General features: G+C 45.5%; 1 protein-coding gene and 1 pseudogene across 1 annotated transcript; one reads left to right on the top strand and one right to left on the bottom strand.

Annotated features, from left to right (window-relative positions):
- The first annotated feature begins 8,283 nt into the window (after nucleotides 1–8,283).
- On the top strand, nucleotides 8,284–8,695 carry LOC132833896 (histone H4-like; annotated as a pseudogene).
- Nucleotides 8,696–9,600: 905 nt separating this feature from the next.
- On the bottom strand, nucleotides 9,601–9,990 carry LOC132833895 (histone H2A, sperm-like). Its single transcript, XM_060852555.1, has one exon. It carries the CDS (start codon nucleotides 9,988–9,990, stop codon nucleotides 9,601–9,603), a length of 390 nt encoding a protein of 129 aa, XP_060708538.1.
- Between the last annotated feature and the right edge of the window lie 11,758 nt (nucleotides 9,991–21,748).

Raw genomic sequence — 21,748 nt, 5'->3', positions numbered from 1 at the left:
CAAAATGGAATATCCGCAAATACAATTATCCAAATGCAAATTTACCCATAGGTGTGTGTGTGTGTATGTATTACAGAGAGAGAGAAAGTGTGGGAGAGTGTGTGCGTGCGCATAGTGTGTGTGCATGGGTGTGATGGGGGGGGGGGCGGCGGAGGTATGCATGCCAGAGAGAGAGCATGTGTATGAGAGAGGGTTTGTGTGTGTGTGAAATCTGAATACAGGCTGAGGTAACCAGTTGTTGTCAGGAACAACATGCTCTGACTAACTTAGGTGGAAATACAATGGCTTCTCAATGCAAATAATATGACAAAATGGCTTCTAAGCTGCCAATTGACAATTCTGCTAAAAGCTGCATAAAATTGCTTTTAATCCTGCTATAGCTGCATAATTGACTAACCACAGCCTGTGGGAGGAAAGACTAACCATAGTCTGCCTCAACAAAGATTAGCAGGCAATACTTTTTTACAGCATAGAAATAACTGGATTAGATCAGACATTACTGGCCATCCGAACTGACCTTCAAGTGCAGGTGCAAAGACTCGGTTTGTGAGCTAAGGGTCGCTTAAGTGTTCGAAAACAAAGTTGGTTCCTAGGAAACATCATTGGGTCGTGTAGCTGTCAGTTACGATTATTTTGTAAGTTTATTGGTAACGTACTATACAATTATGGCCTGTATCTTTCTGTAAGAAAAGTATAAAAATGTCTTTGTTTTAAGCCATGTGCGCAGCTCCTCTGAGGAACACCGAAGTGTTTAAGGTCTGTGTTTCTGGATGATTTGTGCCCGGCCGTATGAGAAATAAAGTGTTAAAGGACCAGATCTAAGTTGTGACTGTTTATTGACCGATCATGGAACAGAGAGACCCCCACCGCCCTCCAGGGGTCCAGATCTTCATCTGGTGTTGTGACTTGGACTCGGCAGGGATGGATTGTAGGCAGCGGTGGAAGAGTCTTGAGTCCTCCACTATTGAGTTTAGAGGAATCGGCCAACCAGACAGGTGTATTTTACCCGCTTGGCTTTCCTTTCATTCAGGTCGCGGTTGACTCAACCCCTCGCTGCTCATCATCTCAGGCCAGCCCGAGGAGGATCGGCCTTGGTAAGAATTCGTTCAGAAAAGATTAAAGAGGAGTCAGGGACCTCAGGGAGTCAGGGACCCCCACTGACAGGTCGGGGACCTGCGGATCCGAAATAGAGTCAGGGACTCTTTCTAAAATAAATGAGAGAGAGAAGTCAGGGACTCGGATTTGATTGGATTGGTGTTGTTTAAATTGATTCTCAAATTGTACTGTGATAGATGAAACAACGAAGTATATGTTATATCGAAACTGTCTGGGTTTTAGAATTTTAGATTAGATTACCTACAGCGTGGAAACAGGCCCTTCGGCCCAACAAGACCACACCGACCCGCCGAAACGCAACCCACCCAGACCCATTCCCCTACATTTACCCCTTCACCTAACACTACGGGTAATTTAGCACGGCCAATTCACCTAACCTGCACGTTTTTTGTTTGGATTGTGGGAGGAAACCGGAGCACCCAGAGGAAACCCACACAGACACAAGGAGAATGTGCAAACTCCACACAGAGAATCGCCTGAGGCGGGAATTGAATCTGGGTCTCTGGCGCTGTGAGGCAGCAGTGCTAACGCACAAATGTTGAATGTTTTGGAGAAATCATTAGTCTTGTTGTTTGTTGTCAGGTTGTTGACTGGTGAAAGTTTTAGGTCGAGATTATCTTCTCTGTATTTGTTTGGCTTGTCTTGTCTTGTTTGTCTGTTTGTTTTGGTGTTTGTTCTTTGCTTATGAAATATAGAGGGTGGTTGCTTTTGTCGTGTTTTAAAAGGAAGAAAGCTGGCCAGTGATACAATCCTTGTACAGTTGGTTCAGCAGCTGTGTGCTACAGCCAAGACTTATGAGGCTAAAACTCCCTAACTTTGACTCCTGGAATGTGAGTGCTTCATTACCTTAAAATGTTTGTGTGTGTGTGAGAAAATCAGCACTGAATCCCTGCAGCTTGCAGAAAGTTTAACCCTTTCACATTCGGTTTGGATGCACGTTTGCTTGTTTGTGTTTTTTACCCCGGAGCTCGAGATCGGGGACTTTTGAGTTTGATTTGCATTTTGAGAATTTAACAAGATTTCTTTGAAGTTTAAGGATCCATCAGTGATTATGAAATGAAATGTTAACCCTTGTTCTTCGTACAGGCCATGACTGCCCTACTGTCAGTTTCTAACTAATCACTTTTATGCTCACATCAAAGCTAATCTTACTCAATTTCAAATCAGTTTAATACGGAGAAGATGACATTATAATCTTAAAAAAAATTTCTCCTTTGATTCTGCACCATCTGATATCAGTATAAACTTGCTCTCAAATTCCCCACAATTTCACCCCTACGTGTTGTATTAATGAAATAATTGACTAAAGGAAGTAAAGCAGTAGCACTATACCTGGGCCTCAGGTGCAGAATCATTCCCTTCCAGTAGGAGAGCAGGTCTCTGCTCAATTTTACTTATAATCTAAACCTAACATTGAGGAAAATCACTTCAGACTTTAACGCTTGCTCATTGAGTGGAGGAATTGCATGAACCTTGTTTAATTTAGTTAAATGTTGTAAAACTGAAGCATAAAGACAGATCCAAAATATCCCAAACCAACAGCATTGTTTTCAGAAAATTATACTAAAAGATTTAATTTGTTTCAGATTCGTTTATTTCCACTTACTTTTCTGTGTTTCATTGGCGATTATGGTGTGCAAGTCGTACCTTTATTTTATATCAATTCCCCTCCCTCAATGACAGTTGAAGTTTCAGTTCAGCATTAGGTTGTGATAAACCATGGAACAAAGTTAACATCCTATGGTTACTCTGTGTTTGGAGTCGGCCCTTATTTGTACATGGGAAGTATTTTGTTACCATGTGAGTAGACAACACCTTTGAAGGCAGCTGCAGTCATTTCACAGCCCTATAGCATTGTCAATGAGCAATGACCGGTCAGAACCACTTATAGAACCTAATCTGGAATTTAAATTAAGAAACTCGAACTGGGTAATTACAATGGATTTCAGAGTTGGAAAACTGTACACATTTTACATTTTAAATAGTGAATACTGAATAAATGAATTTCCGGTTTATATTGATGACATTTAAAATGTCTTAGTCACTTGTTCAGTTTGCACCTCTGAATTACAGATAATAATTTTTAAAAACTTAGTCAATTGTATTAGCCCTGAATCACAAAATCAGAATTAACTGGCAGGATTGCTTCGTTTTATTCCTTTACAGATTGTCAGTGACCTTTCTCATTGCCTCATGGTTAATTTGAAGCATTGCTGCATTCATTCTTTGCTAACTGAAGAATGGAAAGATGCCTTCCTGGCCATGAGATTGGGGAATAGAGGTATGTATTGCAGATGGAACTCCCAAAAGCTGGGAGGTGTTCATGTACTGAACGGGTACATGAAAAAATAAAAGGGACAGGAGAAACAGTGTAAGGCCACTGATTCCAAGTAGAATATATGTCTGGCATACCGACTTGATTTGAGGATGGGGATTTTATTCCTGAGCTCCTAACATCTCCTGATTGTCCCCAGCACACTGCCCCCTTCCCCATTACAAACCTTTCCTCCTTTTGAAACTATCTGGTTTTCATAGCTGATATCATGGGGGTGAGTGGCCTGTGCCATCCTAAACCAGGGCCCATCCTGACAATTAGAGTAATGTGAATGAAGCATGCCCCTGACTGCAAGAAGAAACCGGCCCAATTTGCTCAGTGTGTCCAAGGGGTGATACTGATGTAAATGCAGCAAAATTCTGGGATTAGCCTGAATATGAATGGCTTGTGTTAAAATACTGAAATATGTGGCTATCTGTCTAACAGAAGTGGTATACAATTGAAAAATAATCAAGAAGCTTGATCACCTTTGTTTAACCCTATGTTTTTGCAATGTTTTCCTCCTGGTGTCACTGACATGAACCAGACAAACAGTATGAACTAGTCCAGGAATTTCCAGTCACAAATGAGGTTAGCGGTTAGTTTTCTATTGGGATTGCCAGAACCAGACTGAACCACAATGCAAGTTACAGGTAAAACCAATTATATCCAGCGCCCTCGCAAACCCAAATGCTGTGTGCCAGCCCTGACAGGGTTGGTTCAGTCCAGGATACCCACTGGGGGTGTAACCTACCTCAGATGCCCACTCACCGACCACTGCTGAGCAACCTTTTCCTGGGGGGACCCTGGAAATGGGGACAGGCAGGTTTAATATTACACCTTTGGGATTGGGAACAGACAGCAAAATCCCCTAGGGACAAATGGCTAGCCCTTGCTCTAACTATGGGAATGTGGCCACTGGGGAGTGATGTGTCTTTAATGTTACCTTGGAGCTAACATGGGGAATCGACATGCTTGCGTTCTAGCAACAGGAAAATCTGCGAATGTACACTGACTCTTCGTTGTGCTTTTGGTGTGACCCACAATGTTGGAACCTTGTGGGAACATTGAGGATTTTTAACCTCCATGGGGCTGCGTTATAGTAATGCTTTTTGTCCAATCAATCTCACAGTTATTAAGATGTTCACCTCATGCTGAGGCAACTGATACAGTTTCCAAAGTAATGAGCAGGTGGATGCTGCTGCCAGGCAACCAGCCTTACACCCAAACCTATGGTCCCATTGGATCCCCAGCAAAGCCCAGATAGAGACAATATGGGGGGAGGTATGCCAGACATGGGAAAGGTACAAAATCACAAGGGAAGCCCCCTACTGAAGAGCACAAACTCTGGCCTCAAATAGGGTACTCACTCAATACGCAAACCAAAATGTGGGTCACTCCTGCTGGACACGTTTGCGTTTCTTTTTTGCTGCTGAGTATTTTAGTTGATTCTGTATTTTGTACACACTTGGGCTTAGACTCTATTACAATGGATACACCCCAGTGTCCAACCATGATGGGAGGGGTCCTTCCAAGTTGTCCTCATCACCCCTACCGCTGATAAGGTCGCCGGGCACCTCCATCATTACAAGGTCATCAGATGAGCCCCTTGCAAGGGGGGGGGAGATGATGAAGATCGAACTTACCCTGCACTATGGACTCATCATCGCTGGCATTGGTGCTGAAGAAGGGAGTTACCCGTGTGATCCTGAGCGACCAGACTCTGTCCATCATTCATGCCGAAAAGATGTTCTTGTGTGCCGAGAGACTGATTCCTTCAATGCATGTAACGTTACCAAGAGTGACTGTCGCAATGGTCACCTGCATTAAGAAGATCGGACAGTTCGTTTACAGGACAATTGTCAATGGCCTTTACCCTGTCAAGGTGTTTTCTGCTGGTTTGATTTCAGTTGTGTTATTTGTGGCCCAGGTAAGCCTTGCCTCTATTCAAAGAGGTTTAAATCTGCACATCGCTAAAGAGAAAAGGCAGAAACTTTACTCTTTTACCTCTTTCCCCTTCCAAATCCCAACAAAGGAGTATGGAATACTTGTAAGGCGTTTGCCAGACATAACATTTCTTTTGACTATTATTTAGTTGCTTGTGGACTTCCTCTAATATTAGGATGGGGGTGCACTTACCAACTGCCACTGCTCCCCTATGGGTCCTTGCATCACATGTGTATGCCTACAGGAGGAATGTGTCCCTGTTATTACAGGTGTACAGGCTCTTTGTGGTATGAGATCCCTAACGGCACCTCCATCTTGCCAATTATGGGATGGAAGTAACCAATCTGGGACAATAATTGCATCTCTTGCCAAAAGACCCACCTCTTTGTGTTGAGCAGCTTTCATCCTAAGTGCCCAGGATGATCATACTGTGTCGCCATGGACTATGCGTGTGTTTGGCGTAGTCACAAGGACAGGCTGAACTTCTTATTGTGAAGCCCCCTCCGTTATCTGTACTGCCCTTCAAGCTGCTGTGCCATTCAGTTTAGATTAGATTAGATTCCCAACAGGGTGGAAACAGGCCCTTTGGCCCAACCAACCCACACCGACCCTCCAAAGGGTAACCCACCCAGACCGATCTCCCTCTGACTAGTGCACCGAACACTATGGGGCAATTCAGCATAGCTGATTTACCTGAGCTGCGGGACTGTGGGAGGAAACCCACGCAGACACAGGGAGAATGTGCAAACTCCACACAGACAGTCACCCGAGGCTGGAATCGAACCTGGGACCCTGGTGCTGTGAGGCAGCAATGCTATCCACTGAGCCATTGTGTCGCCCGCTAACAGATCTTCTCGGTCAGTTCCATACCCCCACGTCCCTTAATTCTCTTCATACCCAAATTTCTATTGACCTCTGTCTTAAATATAATCAACAACAGAACAGCTCCCTTGGGGGAGACAATTGCATAGACTGACAACCGCCTGATTGAAGGACCCTCCATGCAGAATGGAACCCCTTTGTGAAATGCATTAGACCAAGGAGGTTTAAAATAATAGGATAAGGGAATGTGTTTGGGTGGGATACTCTTTGGAAGGTCAGTGTGGACCTGTTGGTCCAAAGGGCCTGTTTCCACACTCTGGAGATTCTAAGAAGGGAATCGGCCCCCTCAATAAAATGACATCTCACTGTGATAAACTCCCATGGTTTTAAACTCTCTGGATTATAGGCCCAGTTTGCTCAGTTTCTCCTGGCTGGATAATTCCCCTCATCCCAGGATCCTGTGTAGAGAACATTTCGAATACTCCCCCCCAGGACAGGTCTGTCCTTCCTGAGGTAAACACCACCCTGCCCCAAGAATGGACATTTAATGTCTTTTTTATGCTCGACAATAATGATTGATTTCTGAGCTCAATATAAACTAAAAGTTGACGGTTGGCTCTCACAGGAGAAAGTGAGGTCTGCAGATGCTGGAGTATCAGAGCTGAAAATGTGTTGCTGGAAAAGCGCAGCAGGTCAGGCTGCATCCAAGGAGCAGGAAATTCGACGTTTCGGGCATAAGCCCTTCATCAGGAATTACAGCCAACTCTATTTAACAGACAGAGCCCGGGGACCAGACTGTCAGTCCTGAGCCCTGCTGATCGAGCAGACTGTGTCAAAAACAAACTGGGGCTCTGGTGGAACAGGGGAGGTGTCCCAATGTTTGATTTCACGTCCAAAGTTTAGATTAGATTCCCTACAGTGTGGAAACAGGCCCTTCGGCCCAACAATTCCACACCAACCCTCTGAACAGTAGCCAATCCAGACCCATTTCCCCTCTAATGCACCTAACACTGTGGATAATTTAGCATGGCCAATTCATCCTGACCTGCACATCTTTGGACTGTGGGAGGAAACCGGAACACCCGGAGGAAACCCACGCAGACACGGGGAGAATGTGCAAACTCCACACAGACAGTCGCCTGAGGCTGGAATCGAACCTGGGACCCTGGCGCTGTGAGGCAGCAGTGCTAACCACTGAGCCTTCTTCAGAGGGCTCGCTGAAATCCTCTGGGTGTTTTTGAAAAGCTCGAATGTGCACTTCCTTGCAATTTTTTTTTACATCCTACCCCTCTTCCACACTCCACAATGATTCAGCGTGAGGTCCCGTTCTCACTGTCACTGTCACTGACCACCAGCTCAGGGACACTTCCAGTGTTTCCATTTCCCACATTCAGAGAAAGTGTCTTAAGAGAGGAACACTGGTGCAGAAACCCCGCTTCACACATAATCCCGAAGAAATTACTTGGTTGAATTCAGCAGCAGGAGGAGAAGCTGGTATTGAAATGGAAACAGCGGTGTTGTGTTGTTAGAGAGAGCTAAAAATATGTTGCTGGAAAAGCACAGCATCCAAGGAACAGGAGAATCGACGATTCGGGCATAAGCCCTTCTTCAGGAATATTTCAGGCTTATGACCAAAACATCGATTCTCCTGCTCCTTGGATGCTGCCTGACCTGCTGCGCTTTTCCAGCAACATATCTTCAGCTCTGATCTCCAGCATCTGCAGTTCTCACTCTCTCCTCTTGTTAGAGAGAGGACGGCACATGGCGATTAATTGGAACAAACTGTTTTTAGGAAGCTCTTGTTTTTCCTCTCTATGAACATGAGGCTGAAGTTTGTCGGTTTGCCGCTGAGCACTGAGTTCCCGACCACTGTGGGGAAAGGTTCAGTTACAGACACAGTTCGGGGCTGGAGGAGGAGCTGGATGGTTAGAGCCATTTCTGGGCTCAGTCTGTCCCTCCCTTTCCTGCTGGGACTGTCTCTCACTCTCTGTCCCTTTCTGAGTCAGGGCCGGGCCGGGCTGTGTCATCAGGGAAGGGGAGGCAGCTCCGCTCTCATTCAGCAGCGGCTTGAGTGAAGAAGTGCGATGTCTGGGAGAGGTAAAAGAGGCAAAGGGCCTGGGGAAAGGTGGAGTGAAGCAACACCGCAAAGTGCTCCGGGATAACATCCAGGGCATCACAAAACCAGCCACCCGGCGCCTGGCTCGCCGTGGCGGGGTCAAGCGCATCTCGAGGTTCATCGACGGAGAGAGCCAGGGGGTATTAAAGGGTTTTCCTGGAGAGTGTGATCAGGGATGTAGTCATCTATACTGAACACGCTGAACGCAAGACGGTTACCCCCCATGGATGTGCTGTACACTCTGAACCGCAAGGGCCGCACTCTATGGATTTGGCGGCGGATGGGGCAGGGTGAGGAATGGATGTTGCAGGTTCCAGGGTTTAGAGTTTCCATTTAAAACAGGCAAGGCAGTAAAAGAGGTGGAGGCATGGCCTTATTAGTCAAAGATAATATAATGGTGACTGAAAAATATTTGACGAGGTAGTGTGGACTGAGGTTAGAATAGGAGAGAAGAGGTCACACTGCTTGGAGTTCTTTATAGACCTCCGCAGAGCTCCAAGGAGGTGGAAGAGAGGATTAGCAACATTATTCTGGGTAGGAGTGAAAGGAACAGGGTGGCCATTATGGGGGACTTTAACTTCCCCAACATTGACTGGAAATGTTATAACTGAAAATGTGTTGCTGGAAAAGCGCAGCAGGTCACGCAGCATCCAAGGAGCAGGAGAATCGACATTTCGGGCATGAGCCCTTCTTCAGGAATATTTCAGGCTTATGACCAAAACGTCGATTCTCCTGTTCCTTGGATGCTGCCTGACCTGCTGCGCTTTTTCAGCAACACATTTTCAGCTCTGATCTCCAGCATCTGCAGTCCTCACTCTCTCCTGGAAATGTTATAACTCTAGGACGTCGGATGGATCAGTTTTGTCCAATGTGTACAGGAGGGTTTCCTGACACAGTATGTCGACGGGCCAACACGAGGGGAGGCCACACTGGATCTGGTGCTTGGTAATGAACCAGGCCAGGTGTTTGATTTAGTTGTAGGTGAACACTTTGGAGAGAGTGGCCATAATTCAGTTATGTTTAGTTTAGGGATGAAAAGCGTTAGGTAAATGCCACAGGCCAAGAGTTACCAATGGGGCAAGGGCAATTATAATGAGGTTAGGCAAGAATTAGGATGCATAGAATGGGGTAGGAAAATGCAGGGGATGCAGATTATGGAAATGTACAGCTGGTTTAAGGCAAAAATAAGATTAACCTGACAGAGGTGGGGGTCTAGTTTCTTTTTCTGATATTGTGAGCGGCTCTTAAGAGTCTTTAGGTTGTCAGAATCAAGAACAGTCCCTCTTCACTTTTTGGTGGGGGCGGTTTTCTTGGGCAGCAGCACGGCCTGGATATTAGGCAGCACCCCTCCCTGAGCGATGGTCACCCCTCCCAGCAGCTTGTTGAGCTCCTTGTCGTTGCGCACGGCCAGCTGCAGGTGCCTGGGGATGATGCGGGTTTTCTTGTTGTCCCGGGCCGCGTTCCCGGCCAGCTCCAGGACTTCAGCCGCCAGATACTCCAGCACCGCAGCCAGATAGATCGGCGCTCCGGCCCCCACCCGCTCAGCATAGTTGCCCTTTCTCAGGAGCCTGTGAATACGGCCCACCGGGAACTGCAGGCCAGCCCGGGACGACCGAGACTTCGCCTTGGTGCGCGCTTTCATCCCGCCCTTTCCTCTTCCATTATCTCTTATCATCCAGAGTTCCTTCTCCTGCCAGCCTTGCCCTTCTCCCTCACAGGAACATATAGACCTTGAATCCTAGCTATCTCACTTTTAAAGGCCTCCCACTTGCCGGAGGTCCCTTTGCCGACAAATAAACCTCTCCAACCAAACCCTGCAAGATCCTGTCTAGTTCCATCAAAGTTCATCTTGCCCCAGTGTACGACTTGAACCAGTGGACCAGTTTTGTCCCTCTCCGTCACAACTTTAAACTGAATAGACCTATGTTAACTATGCATAGTGACACATTTATTGAATACTGCAGAAGTAAAGGCGGATGTTAATTTTCAATGTTAGTATGAAAGGGAAACTGTAATGAACAAATAAACTGCACTGAGGCTGACTGATCACAGTGATCCCAATAACGGAAAGAGATTTGGCTCATTCACTTCTCCTTTCTTCTGTAGCTGGGACATTATCCTGCCGTGTACAGTGTTGTTACTTTCCTTTCCTGATATGCTGGTGTTGGTTTATGGTGGGGAGGAAGAAAGGCAGCCATGCAGCCGAGAAATTTGGAACAGTGAAACTAAACTTATTGAAGAAACAATACTGTTGGAATCTTCTAGTAAAAAACAATATAAGGAGCTTGACTAATCTTCTTGATTTGGCTAAATCTGTCTTTCCCCACTGTTTTGAAAGATGAGTGTTTGATTATACTGATTATGTGATAACATGACATCAGGTTTTGTGCAATATTTCATAGGGAGGATCAAGAGGAAAACAAGGCCCTTCGAAGAACAATTAAGCAAATTTGAAAATAAAGGTATACATTTATTAAAATGTGTCTTTATGTTGAAGAGAGAACAAAAGAAAAATCAATCCCTGCAAGTTGAAGAAACTGAGGGATAAAGTTGGGATAAAGAAAAAATGGCATCGCTTCTGCCACTGTTATATATTTATGGAAATGGAATAAAAATAGAATTGTTCATGGGTTGTTTCAGACCAGTGCAGACTCAATGGGCTGAAAGACCCAAAATATTAACTCTGCTTTCTCTTCACACATACTGCTAGACTTGCTGCATTTTTCCAGCTATTTCTGTTTTTGTGTATGGAAGTCATTTATTAGATTAGATTCTCTACAGTGTGGAAACAGGCCGTTCGGCCCAACAAGCCCACACCGATCCTCCGAAGAGACACCCACCCAAACCCATTCCCCTACCCTGTATTTACCCCTGACTAATACACCTAACACTACGGGCAATTTAGCATGGCCAATTCACCCGACCTGCACATCTTTGGACTGTGGGAGGAAACTGGAGCACCCGGAGGAAACCCACACAGACACAGGGAGAACGTGCAAACTCCACACAGACAGGCGGGAATTGAACCCAGGACCCTGGTGCTGTGAGGCACTGTACCGCCACAATTGATTTATTGTGTCTATGTATGGGATAATGGAGTAATTCTGTCCTTTGCAGTTATTAGTAAACAAAATGAAAGTGTGATTTGTTCTTTATTTTTGTTAAATCTCTTCATTTGTGTGAGTGCAGTTTCGTTCTGTGTCTGTATTTAACAACTATCTCACGTAAGTTTGTTGAATCCATGTCATAGCAGAATTGCTATTTTAAACCTTGTTTGTTAGTTTAAAAATGCTCTTAATAAATGTAGATTTGATTCATTGGCTGAGTATATATCATGGATGAGGATTCAGTCTTCCCCCTTCAAAGTATCAATAGACGAAAAATGCTGAAACTTATTGGAAATGGGTTGGTCTGCATTATGAATGGAAGGAAATCAAACAATAAACTTGCATTTCCCTTCATGGTGTTTGGCCCTTGGTTTGAACATACCTCTCTGGAAATTGAGCTCAATGTGAGTCTGATTAAATCTGTGCAGTATCAATGGGAAGGACAGTCTCCACTCTGGCAGTGGGAACATACCTGCTGTTTGTTAGAAGGTGCTGCTCACACTTGGCTTTGTATCAAAGAAATACGACATTGTCTTCATCCTTCAAATATTTGCCTGGAGGAAGACAGAGCGTTATCAACATTACCTAAGTCTGACAATATCTAAGTCTGATTGATGTAGTATTCAGTTAATAATCATTAGGATTGTTTATTTAAAGGCAGCAATTTGAACAGGTTCCACCCTAGCCCTGAACTGCTTTTTGTCTGGAGATTTAAAAATAATTATTCCATACAATTAAGGAAGATCTAGAAAGAAACCAACACCCGCACTGCTCCATGATTGTGATTACCCGACGTTAGGTGGCTACGTGGAAATGAGTTTCGGTATTGATACATACCAGTTTGTTCCCATTTGGTGAATATGTGAGTCTGCATATCCAATTGCGCCTGTCAGGATATGCATTGTGCATGTGTGTGATCAATCTGTCCTCTCTGGTGGCATATTCACATAGCAGAGACTGACAGGTGCACATTCATAACAACACTCATGTGTCCACATATTAGAAACTAATAAAGATTGATTGAGAAGTATATTTACATATTCGCAAAATGATCACACCTTGACTGTTTCTGGGATGTAGATATGTGAGGTTAGTTACCAATCTACTTATGTTAGTTTTTACCACGTGCAATCATCAATGTGTCCCTGTCAATTTCGGCTGTGTGAATATGAGAGTGTAGTTATCAATCTGAACCTGTCAGTTTCTGCTGTGTGAAACAGTACATTTGTACCTGTCAGTCTCTGATATGTGAATGAGTGATTCTTTTTACCAATCTGTCCCTGTCAGTTTCTGATGTGCAAAACAGTAAGTTTGCAGATGACACCAAAATTGGAGGTGTAGTGGACAGCGAAGAGGGTTACCTCAGATTACAACAGGATCTGGACCAGATGGGCCAATGGGCTGAGAAGTGGCAGATGGAGTTTAATTCAGATAAATGCGAGGTGCTGCATTTTGGGAAAGCAAATCTTAGCAGGACTTATATACTTAATGGTAAGGTCCTAGGGAGTGTTGCTGAACAAAGAGACCTTGGAGTGCAGCTTCATAGCTCCTTGAAAGTGGAGTCGCAGGTAGATAGGATAGTGAAGAAGGTGTTTGGTATGCTTTCCTTTATTGGTCAGAGTATTGAGTACAGGAGTTGGGAGGTCATGTTGTGGCTGTACAGGACATTGGGTAGGCCACTGTTGGAATATTGCCTGCAATCCTGGTCTCCTTCCTATCGGAAAGATATTGTGAAACTTGAAAGGGTTCAGAAAAGATTTACAAGGATGTTGCCAGGGTTGGAGGATCTGAGCTACAGGGAGAGGCTGAACAGGCTGGGGCTGTTTTCCCTGGAGCATCGGAGGCTGAGGAGTGACCTTATAGAGGTTTACAAAAATATGAAGGGCATGGATAGGATAAATAGACAAAGTATTTTCCCTGGGGTCGGGGAGTCCAGAACTAGAGGGGCATAGGTTTAGGGTGAGAGGGGAAAGATATAAAAGAGACCTAAAGGGCAACTTTTTCACACAGAGGGTGGTACGTGTATGGAATGAGCTGCCAGAGGATGTGGTGGAGGCTGGTACAATTGCAACATTTAAGAGGCATTTTGATGGGTATATGAATAGGAAGGGTTTGGAGGGATATGGGCCGGGTGCTGGCAGGTGGGACTAGATTGGGTTGGGATATCTGGTCGGCATGGACGGGTTGGACCGAAGGGTTTTTTTCCATGCTGTACATCTCTATGGCTCTATGTCTGAGAGCGTAGGTATCAATCTCTCCCTGTCAGTTTCTGCTTTACAGGTGAGAGTGTTGTTACTAACCTGCACCTGTCAGTTTCTGTTCTGTGTATCTGAGAATGTAGTTATTAATTTGTACCTGTCAATTTCAGGTTTGTGAAGGTGTGAATGCATTTATTATTCTTCCCTGTAAGTTTCAGCAATGTGAATGAGAGAGTGGAGTTCTCAGCCTGTATTTTTTGGACTCTGCTGTATGAATACATCAATATACAAATCAATCTGTTCTCGTCAATCTGTTTGTAGTGGATATGTGAATGTAGCAGTTAATCTCTCCCTATCAGATTTGACTATGTCAATATGTGATTGTGGTTGTCTAATGATGCCTGTCAGTTTCTGCTCTGTCAATATCAGCACAGTTATCAATTTTTTTTACCTGTCAGATTCTGTCAATATGTGACCATAGTTATCAAATTGTACATGTCAGTTTATACTGTCTGAAAGAATGAGTGTTATTCTCCATGTCTTCCTTTCAGATTGTGCTATGTGCATGCGATTAATGCATCAATCCATTTCTGGATTTGTGAATGTGTAAATGCATTTGTTGTATGCTATCTGTAATTATTTTTGGTCTGGGAATGCAAGAGGCATTATTAGTATCTACCCGGCAGTTTCTTCTATTTGAACCTGTGAGTTTAGTTATAAATCTGTCCCTGTCAGAGTTTGCTGCATGCATTGCATAAATGTGTTAACAATCTATACCTGACAGTTTCTCCGAAGTGAACGTGTCAGGCTAGTTATCAATTTATACCAAGGGGGAGTGGGGTTGGGGGAGGATTGGGAGTTTGGTGTACTGACCATTAAAGCCAGAAGACACCTCCTCCTACTGCCCCCTTGACCACGACCTCATTCCCCCATCACCAAACTATCATCTCCCAGACCATGCACAACTTCATCAACTCAGTGAATCTCCCACCCATAGCTTCCAACCTCATGGTCTGGAAAAGCCCCACCGCCATTTTCTACCTCCTACCCAAGATCCACAAGCCTGACTACCCCAGCCAACCCATCATCTTGGCCTGCTCCTGTTCCATAGAACTTACCTACACATATCTTGATACATTCCTATACCCCCTGGTCCTGACATTCTCCACATATGTTCGGGACACCACCCATGCCCTCCACCTCCTCCAAAACTTTTATTTCCTTAGTCCCCAACGCCTCATCTTTACCATAGACATCCAGTCCCTATACACCTCTATTTGCTATGTCCAAGGCCTCCAAACCCTCTGTTTCTTCCTCACCCGACGTCCCCACCACGTTTGGCTGAACTGGTCCTCACCCTCAATAATTTCTCCTTTGAATCCTCCCACTTGTTCCAGCTGAAAAGAGTGATCATGAGCACCCGCATGGGCCCCAGCTATACCTGTCTCTTTGTTGGTTACCAGGAACAGTCCATCTTTCATAGTTATGACGGCATCAATCCCCACCTTTTCCTCCGCTACATTGATGACTGATTCTGCATCACCTTGTGCTCCCATGAGGAGGTTGAACAGTTCGTCAACTTCACCACCACATTCCACCCCGATCTTAAGTTCACCTAGACCATTTCAGACACCTCCCTCCCTTTCCTGGACCTCTCCATCTCCATCAACAGTGATCAATTCAACACTGACATCTTCTACAAACCCACTGACTCCCATAGCTACCAGGACTACACCTCCTCCCACCCTATCTCCTGAATTCCCAATTCCTCCGCCTCTGCCGTATCTGCTCCCAGGAGGACCAATTCCACCACAAAACGCACCAGATGGCCTCCTTCTTCAAGACTGCAATTTCCCCTCCCACACAGCTGAATATGATTTCCAGCGCATCTCATCCACATCCCACCCCTCCAACCGCAACAAGGACATGACCCCCCCACCCCCACCCCCCCCCCCCCCGGTCCTCACCATCTACCCCATCAACCTCCATTGACATCACATCATCCTCCACCATTTCCACCACCTACAACCACATCCCACCACCATAGGTATATTTCGCTCCCCAGCCCATTTGCTTTCTGTAAAGACCATTCCCTCCATGACTCCCTCATAAGATCCACGCCACCCTACAACCCACCCTCCCATCCTGGGATCTTTCCCTGCCACTGCAAAACCTGCGCCCACACCTCCTCCCTCACTTCTGTCCAAGGCCCCAAAGGAGCCTTCCACATCCATCAAAGTTTCACCTGCACATCCACCAATCTCATTTATTGTATCCGTTGCTCCCGATGTGGTCTCCTCTACATTGAGGAGACTAGACGCCTACTCACAAAGCGCTTTGGAGAACATCTCCGGGACAGCCGCACCCACCAACCCCACTGCCCTGTGGCCAAACACTTAAACTCCCCCTCCCATTCCACCGAGGATATGCAGGTCCTGGGCCTCCTCCATTGCCACTCCCTCACCACCCAATGCTTGGAAGAAGAACATTTCATCTTCCGCCTTGGGACCCATCAACCCCACAGCATCAATATGGATTTCACCAGTTTCCTCATTTCCCCTCCCCCACCTTATCCCAGTTCCAACCCTCCAACTTGGCACCGTCCTCAAGACCTATCCTACCTGTCCATCTTCCTTCCCACCACCTGCTCTGCCCTCCTGTCTGACCTATCACCATTACCTCCACTTACATCTGCCTATCACACTCTTAACTGCCTTCCCTCCAGCCTCACCCCCACTCCCTCAGCTCATAGCCTCATTCCTGATGAAGGGCTTTTTCCTGAAACTTTGATTCCTCTGCTCCTCGGATATTGCCTGATCTGCTGTGTTTTTCCAGCGCCGCACACTCGACTCTAATCTCCAGCATCTGCAATCCTCACTTTCCCCTAATCAATTTATACCTGTCAGATTTGGCTATGTCAATACGTGAGTGTGGTTATCTATCTAGGAGAGAGTGAGGACTGCAGATGCTGGAGATCAGAGCTGAAAATGTGTTGCTGGAAAAGCGCAGCAGGTCAGGCAGCATCCAAGGAGCAGGAGAGTCGACATTTCGGGCATGAGCCCTTCTTCAGGAATACGTGAGTGTGGTTATCTATCTATGCCTGTCAGCTTCTGCTCCGTGAATATGAGAGTGTAGTTAACACACTGTAGCTGTCAGTTGATGCAACGTTGCTGTGTGATTTTGTAATGTGTCTCAGGGACAGTGTGTATATTTTGGACATATTTTAAATGAGTCCGTGTGTATGTATGCATTTTCTCTCTTCTGTTTTTATCAAATGTTGGCACACAATGTGTGCTTGGAAGTCACTTGATTATTATATCTATGTGCGTCACATAAGAACAAGGAGGAGTAGACCATCCAGCCCTTCGAACCCGTTCTGCCCTTCAATAAGCTCACGGCTGATCTCTTCATGTCTTCAACTCCACTTACCCATCCTCCCATCATAACCCTTAATGCCTTTACTGTTCAAAAAATGATCTATCTTTGTTTTAAAAAGCACTTACTGTGGAAGCCTCAACTACTTCCCTGGGCAGGGAATTCCACAGATTCACAACCCGCTGGGTGAAGAAGTTCCATCTTAATCCAGTGCTAAATCTGCTCCCCCTAGTCTTGAGGCTATGCCCTCTTATCCTAGTTTCACCCGCCAGTGGAAATATCCCCTCTCCTTCTATCGTATTTATTCCATTCCTAATTTAATATGCTTCTATAAGATTCCCCCTCATTATTCTAAATTCCAATGAATATAATCCCACACTGGCACTGGAGCATGTCCAATGGAGATTCACATGGATGATCCCTGGAATGGTCGGCCTAATATACGATGAACAGTTCAGGATCCTGGGATTGTATTCATTGGAGTTTAGAAGCTTAAGTGGAGATCTAATAGAAATTTACAAGATAATGCATGATTTAGAAAGGGTGGATGCTGGGAAGTTGTTTCCATTAGGTGGGGAGACTAGGATCCGTGGGCACTGCCTTAGAATTAGAGGAGACCAATTTAGAATGGAAATGAGGAGACATTTCTTCAGCCAGAGAGTGGTGGGCCTGTGGAATTCATTGCCGCGGAGCACAGTGGAGGCCGGGAAGTTAAATGTCTTCAAGGCAGAGATTGACAAATTCTTCGTCTCGCAAGGGATTAAGGGATATGGGGAGAAGGGCTTTTGACTGAAATGTTAAATTTTCCTGCTCCTCAGCTGCTGCCTGACCTGCTGTGCTTTCCCAGCACCGTGCTAATCTTGACTCTGATCTTCAGCATCTGCAGTCCTCACTTTCGCCGAGTTGAAATGTCCACCAGCCATGATTAAATGGCAGAGTGGACACGCTGGGCCAAATGGCCTTACGTCCACTCCTATGTCTAATGGCATTATGGAGACAGCAATGGGGGAGCTCTCCTCATTTCAACATTTCTTTTTTGTTGAAATAAATCTTTGTGCTCAGATCACAATCACCCAATACTCAGAGTGGGTTTAACATTGCTGCTGTCACTCTCTGTTCAATGTCAATGATATCAAGCTGCTTCCTTAAGCAGAGCATGAGCGACGCTGCCCCATTCCCCCCTGCCCACAACCCCGAGACGGGTCTTCCTGCCCAGAGGAGCGCACATCTGAGGCTCTCCCCTACCCCAGATATGGGTGTTCCTGTCTAGAGGAGCACATGCGTGACCCTGCCCTGGCCCCCTGCACCCCACCCCCAAGATGCACAGCGTTACAGGTAATGTATTAGCACAGATAGAGGAATGTTTAACTAGCAGGAAGCAAAGAGTGGGAATAAATGAGTGCTTTTCTGGTTAGCAGTCAGTGACTAGTGATGTGCCTCAGGGATTTGTTCACAATTTACTTAGATCATTTGGAGTTGGGCACCAGGTGTAGTGTGTCAAAGTTTGCAGATGACACTAAGATGAGTGGTAGAGCAAAGTGTGCAGAGGACTGTGAAACTTTGGAAAGGGACATGGCTTCAGTGAGTGGGCAAAGGTCATTCATTTTGGTAGGAATAACAGTAAAAAAGACTATTGAATGTTAAAAAACTGCAGCATGCTGCTGGGCAGAGGGACCTGGGTGTCCTTGTGCATGAACTGCAGAAGGTCGGTCTGCAGGTACAACAAGTAATTAGGAGGCAAATGGAATGTTGTCCTTCATTGCTGAAGGGATGGAGTTTAAAAGCAGAGAGGTAATGCTATAGCTGTACAAGGTGCTGGTGAGGCCACATCTGGAGGACTGTGTGCAGATTTGGTCTCCTTACTTCAGAAAGGATAGACTGGACTAGAGAGGGGAAAGAGGATTGTCATAAGGTTGATTCTGGAGGTGTGGGGCCCAAAACTGGACACAATATTCCAAATGGGGCTGAACTAGAGTATTATAAAGTCTCAATAGCAGATTGCTGCTTTTATATTCCAACCCTCTTGAGTTAAATGATAACATTACATTCGCTTTCTTAATCACGGACTCGACCTGCAAGTTAACCTTTAGAGAATCCTGGACTAGCACTCCCAGATCCCTTTGTACTTTGGCTTTATGAATTTTCTCATCATTTAGAAAATAGTCCATGCCTGTATTCTTTTTCCAAAGTGCAAGACCTCACATTTGCTCACGTTGAATTTCATCAGCCATTTCCTGGACCACACTCCTAAACTGTCGAAATCTTTCTGCAGCCTCCCCACCTCATCAGTACTATCTGCCTGTCCACCTAATGTTGTATCATTGATGTACTTCGCCAGAATGCCCCCAGTTCCTTCATCCAGATCATTAATATATAAAGTGAACAGTACGGCCCCAACAATAAACCCTGTGGGACACCACTTGTCACCAGCTGCCATTCTGAAAAAGAACCTTTCATCCTAACTCTTTGCCTTCTATCAGACAGCCAATCCCCAATCCATGCCAGTAGCTCACCTCGAATACCATGGGCCCTCCCCTTACTCAGCAACCTCCTGTGAGGCAGCTTACCAAAGGCTTTTTGGAAGTCTGGATAGATAACCTACTTGCTACCTCTTCAAAGAATTCTAACAGGTTTGTTAGGCACAATCCCCCCTTATTTAATGCATGCTGACTTGTTCTAATCCAACCCTGCACTTGCAAGAATTTAGAAATCTCATCATTAACGATGGATTCTGGAATTTTACCAACACCGGAGGTTAGGCTAATCGGCCTATAATTTTCCATTTTTTTGTCTTGATCCTTTCTTGAACAAGGGGGTTACAATAGCGATTTTTTTTTCCCAATCATCTGGGACTTTCCCTGACTCCAGTGACTTTTGAAAGATCACAACCAACTCCTCCGTTATTTCCTCAGCCTCCTCCCTCAGAACCCAAGAATGTAGTCCATTGGGGCCAGGAGATTTATCAATTTTTAGACCTTTTAGCTTTTCTAGCATTTTCTCTTTTGTAATGGTTACCGTACTCAACTCTGCCCCCGACTCTCCTTAATTGTTGGGATATTACTTATGTCTTCCATTGTGAAGATAGATGCAAAGTACTTATTAAGTTCTTCAGCTATTTCCTTATCTCCCAGCACTAGTCTTCCTGCATCAATTTGGAGCGGCCCAATGTCTACATTTGCCTCTCATTTGTTTCCTATGCATTGAAAGAAACTTTTACTATTATTTCTAATATTACTGGCTAGCCTACTTTCACATTTGAGAGGGAAAAGTGAGGACTGTAGATCAGAGTCGAGAGTGTGGTGCTGAAAATGCACAGCAGATCAGGCAGCATCCGGACACCAGGAATTTTAGGCGTGAGCCCTTTATCAGGAATGACGCTTGTGGGCTGCAGGGTGGGGATTGAGAGATAAATGGGAAAGGGTGAGGCTGGGAGGAGGTAGCTGAGAAAGCCATAGGTAGATGATGGTGAGGGAGAAGGTGATAGGTTGGGCTTGGGGGTGAAGAGGATAGATGGGACCCCCGAAAGGATCCTTCCACATTCGACAGAAATTTACCTGTACCCCTACCAATGTCATCTCCTGTTCCCATTGCACCTGGTGTGATCTCCTCTACATCGGGGAGGCAGGATGTCTTCTTGCGGATCGTTTCAGAGAACATCTCTGGGACACCCGTACCCACCAACCCCACTGCCCCATGGCTGAACACTCCCACTCCCACTCCATCAAGGGCCTCTTCCACTGCCAAACCATTAATACCCGATGCCTGGAGGAAGAACGCCTCATATTCCACCTTGGGACCCTATAACCACACAACATGAATGTGGATTTCAACAATTTCCTCATTTCCCCTCACCCCCCACATTATCCCAGTCCCAAGCCTCCAACTTGGCACTGCCCTCCTGACTTGCCCATCACCTTTCTCATCCAACCGCTCCACCCCTCCACGACCTATCACCTTCTCCCTCACTTTCATCGACCTATCGCTTTCTCAGCTACCTTACCCCCAACTCCACCCCCTCCCATTTATATCTCCGCTCCCCCCTAAGGCCCACAAACCTCATTCCTGATGAAGGGCTTATGCTTGAAACGTCGATTCTCCTGCTCCTCGGATGCTGCCTGACTTGCTGTGCATTTTCTGATTTTGCCTTCTATCTTTCAAACTGCAGACCGAACACGGCCATATTATAATGGCTGCCTCCGAAGTGTTCCCTTACTTTAAGATCTTTTCTAAAGTCTGGCTCATTACATAACACTAAATTCAGAATAGCCTGCTTCCTTGTGGACTCCATCACAAGTTGTTCCAAAAAGCTATCCTGTAAGCATTCCATGAATTCCCTTTCTTTGAATCCACCAGTCCACCTGTGTATTGAAGTCCCCCATGATCACCATGACCTTGCCTTTCTGACATGCCCTATCTATTTCTTGGTACATCTTGCGCTCGTGATTCTGACCACTGTTAGGAGGTCTGTACATAACTCCCATTATATATTTTTTTGCCCTTGTGACTCCTCAACTCCACCCACACAGACTCCACATCCTCTGACCCAATGTCATTCAGTGCCGTAGATTTAATTTCAATCTTAACTCCAGGCAACCCCACCCCCTCTGCCCACCTCCCTGTCCTTTTGATGTTATAAATCCTTGGATGTTTAACTGCCTGTCCTGAAGCCCCTGCAACCACGTCTCTGTGATGCCTACCACATCATAATCATTCGCGTTGATTTGTGCTGTTAATTCATCTACTTTGTTACAAA

The sequence above is a fragment of the Hemiscyllium ocellatum genome, chromosome 38 (assembly GCF_020745735.1).
Source record: "Hemiscyllium ocellatum isolate sHemOce1 chromosome 38, sHemOce1.pat.X.cur, whole genome shotgun sequence".
Classification (NCBI taxonomy): Eukaryota; Metazoa; Chordata; class Chondrichthyes; order Orectolobiformes; family Hemiscylliidae; genus Hemiscyllium; species Hemiscyllium ocellatum.
Note: the sequence above shows the minus strand (reverse complement) of the source record. Positions and strands in the feature narration are given on the sequence as shown.

Bases quoted from the DNA above. Each gene is read 5' to 3' on its own strand.
- LOC132833895 (XM_060852555.1), bottom strand. From the start codon at position 9,990: ATGATAAGAGATAATGGAAGAGGAAAGGGCGGGATGAAAGCGCGCACC.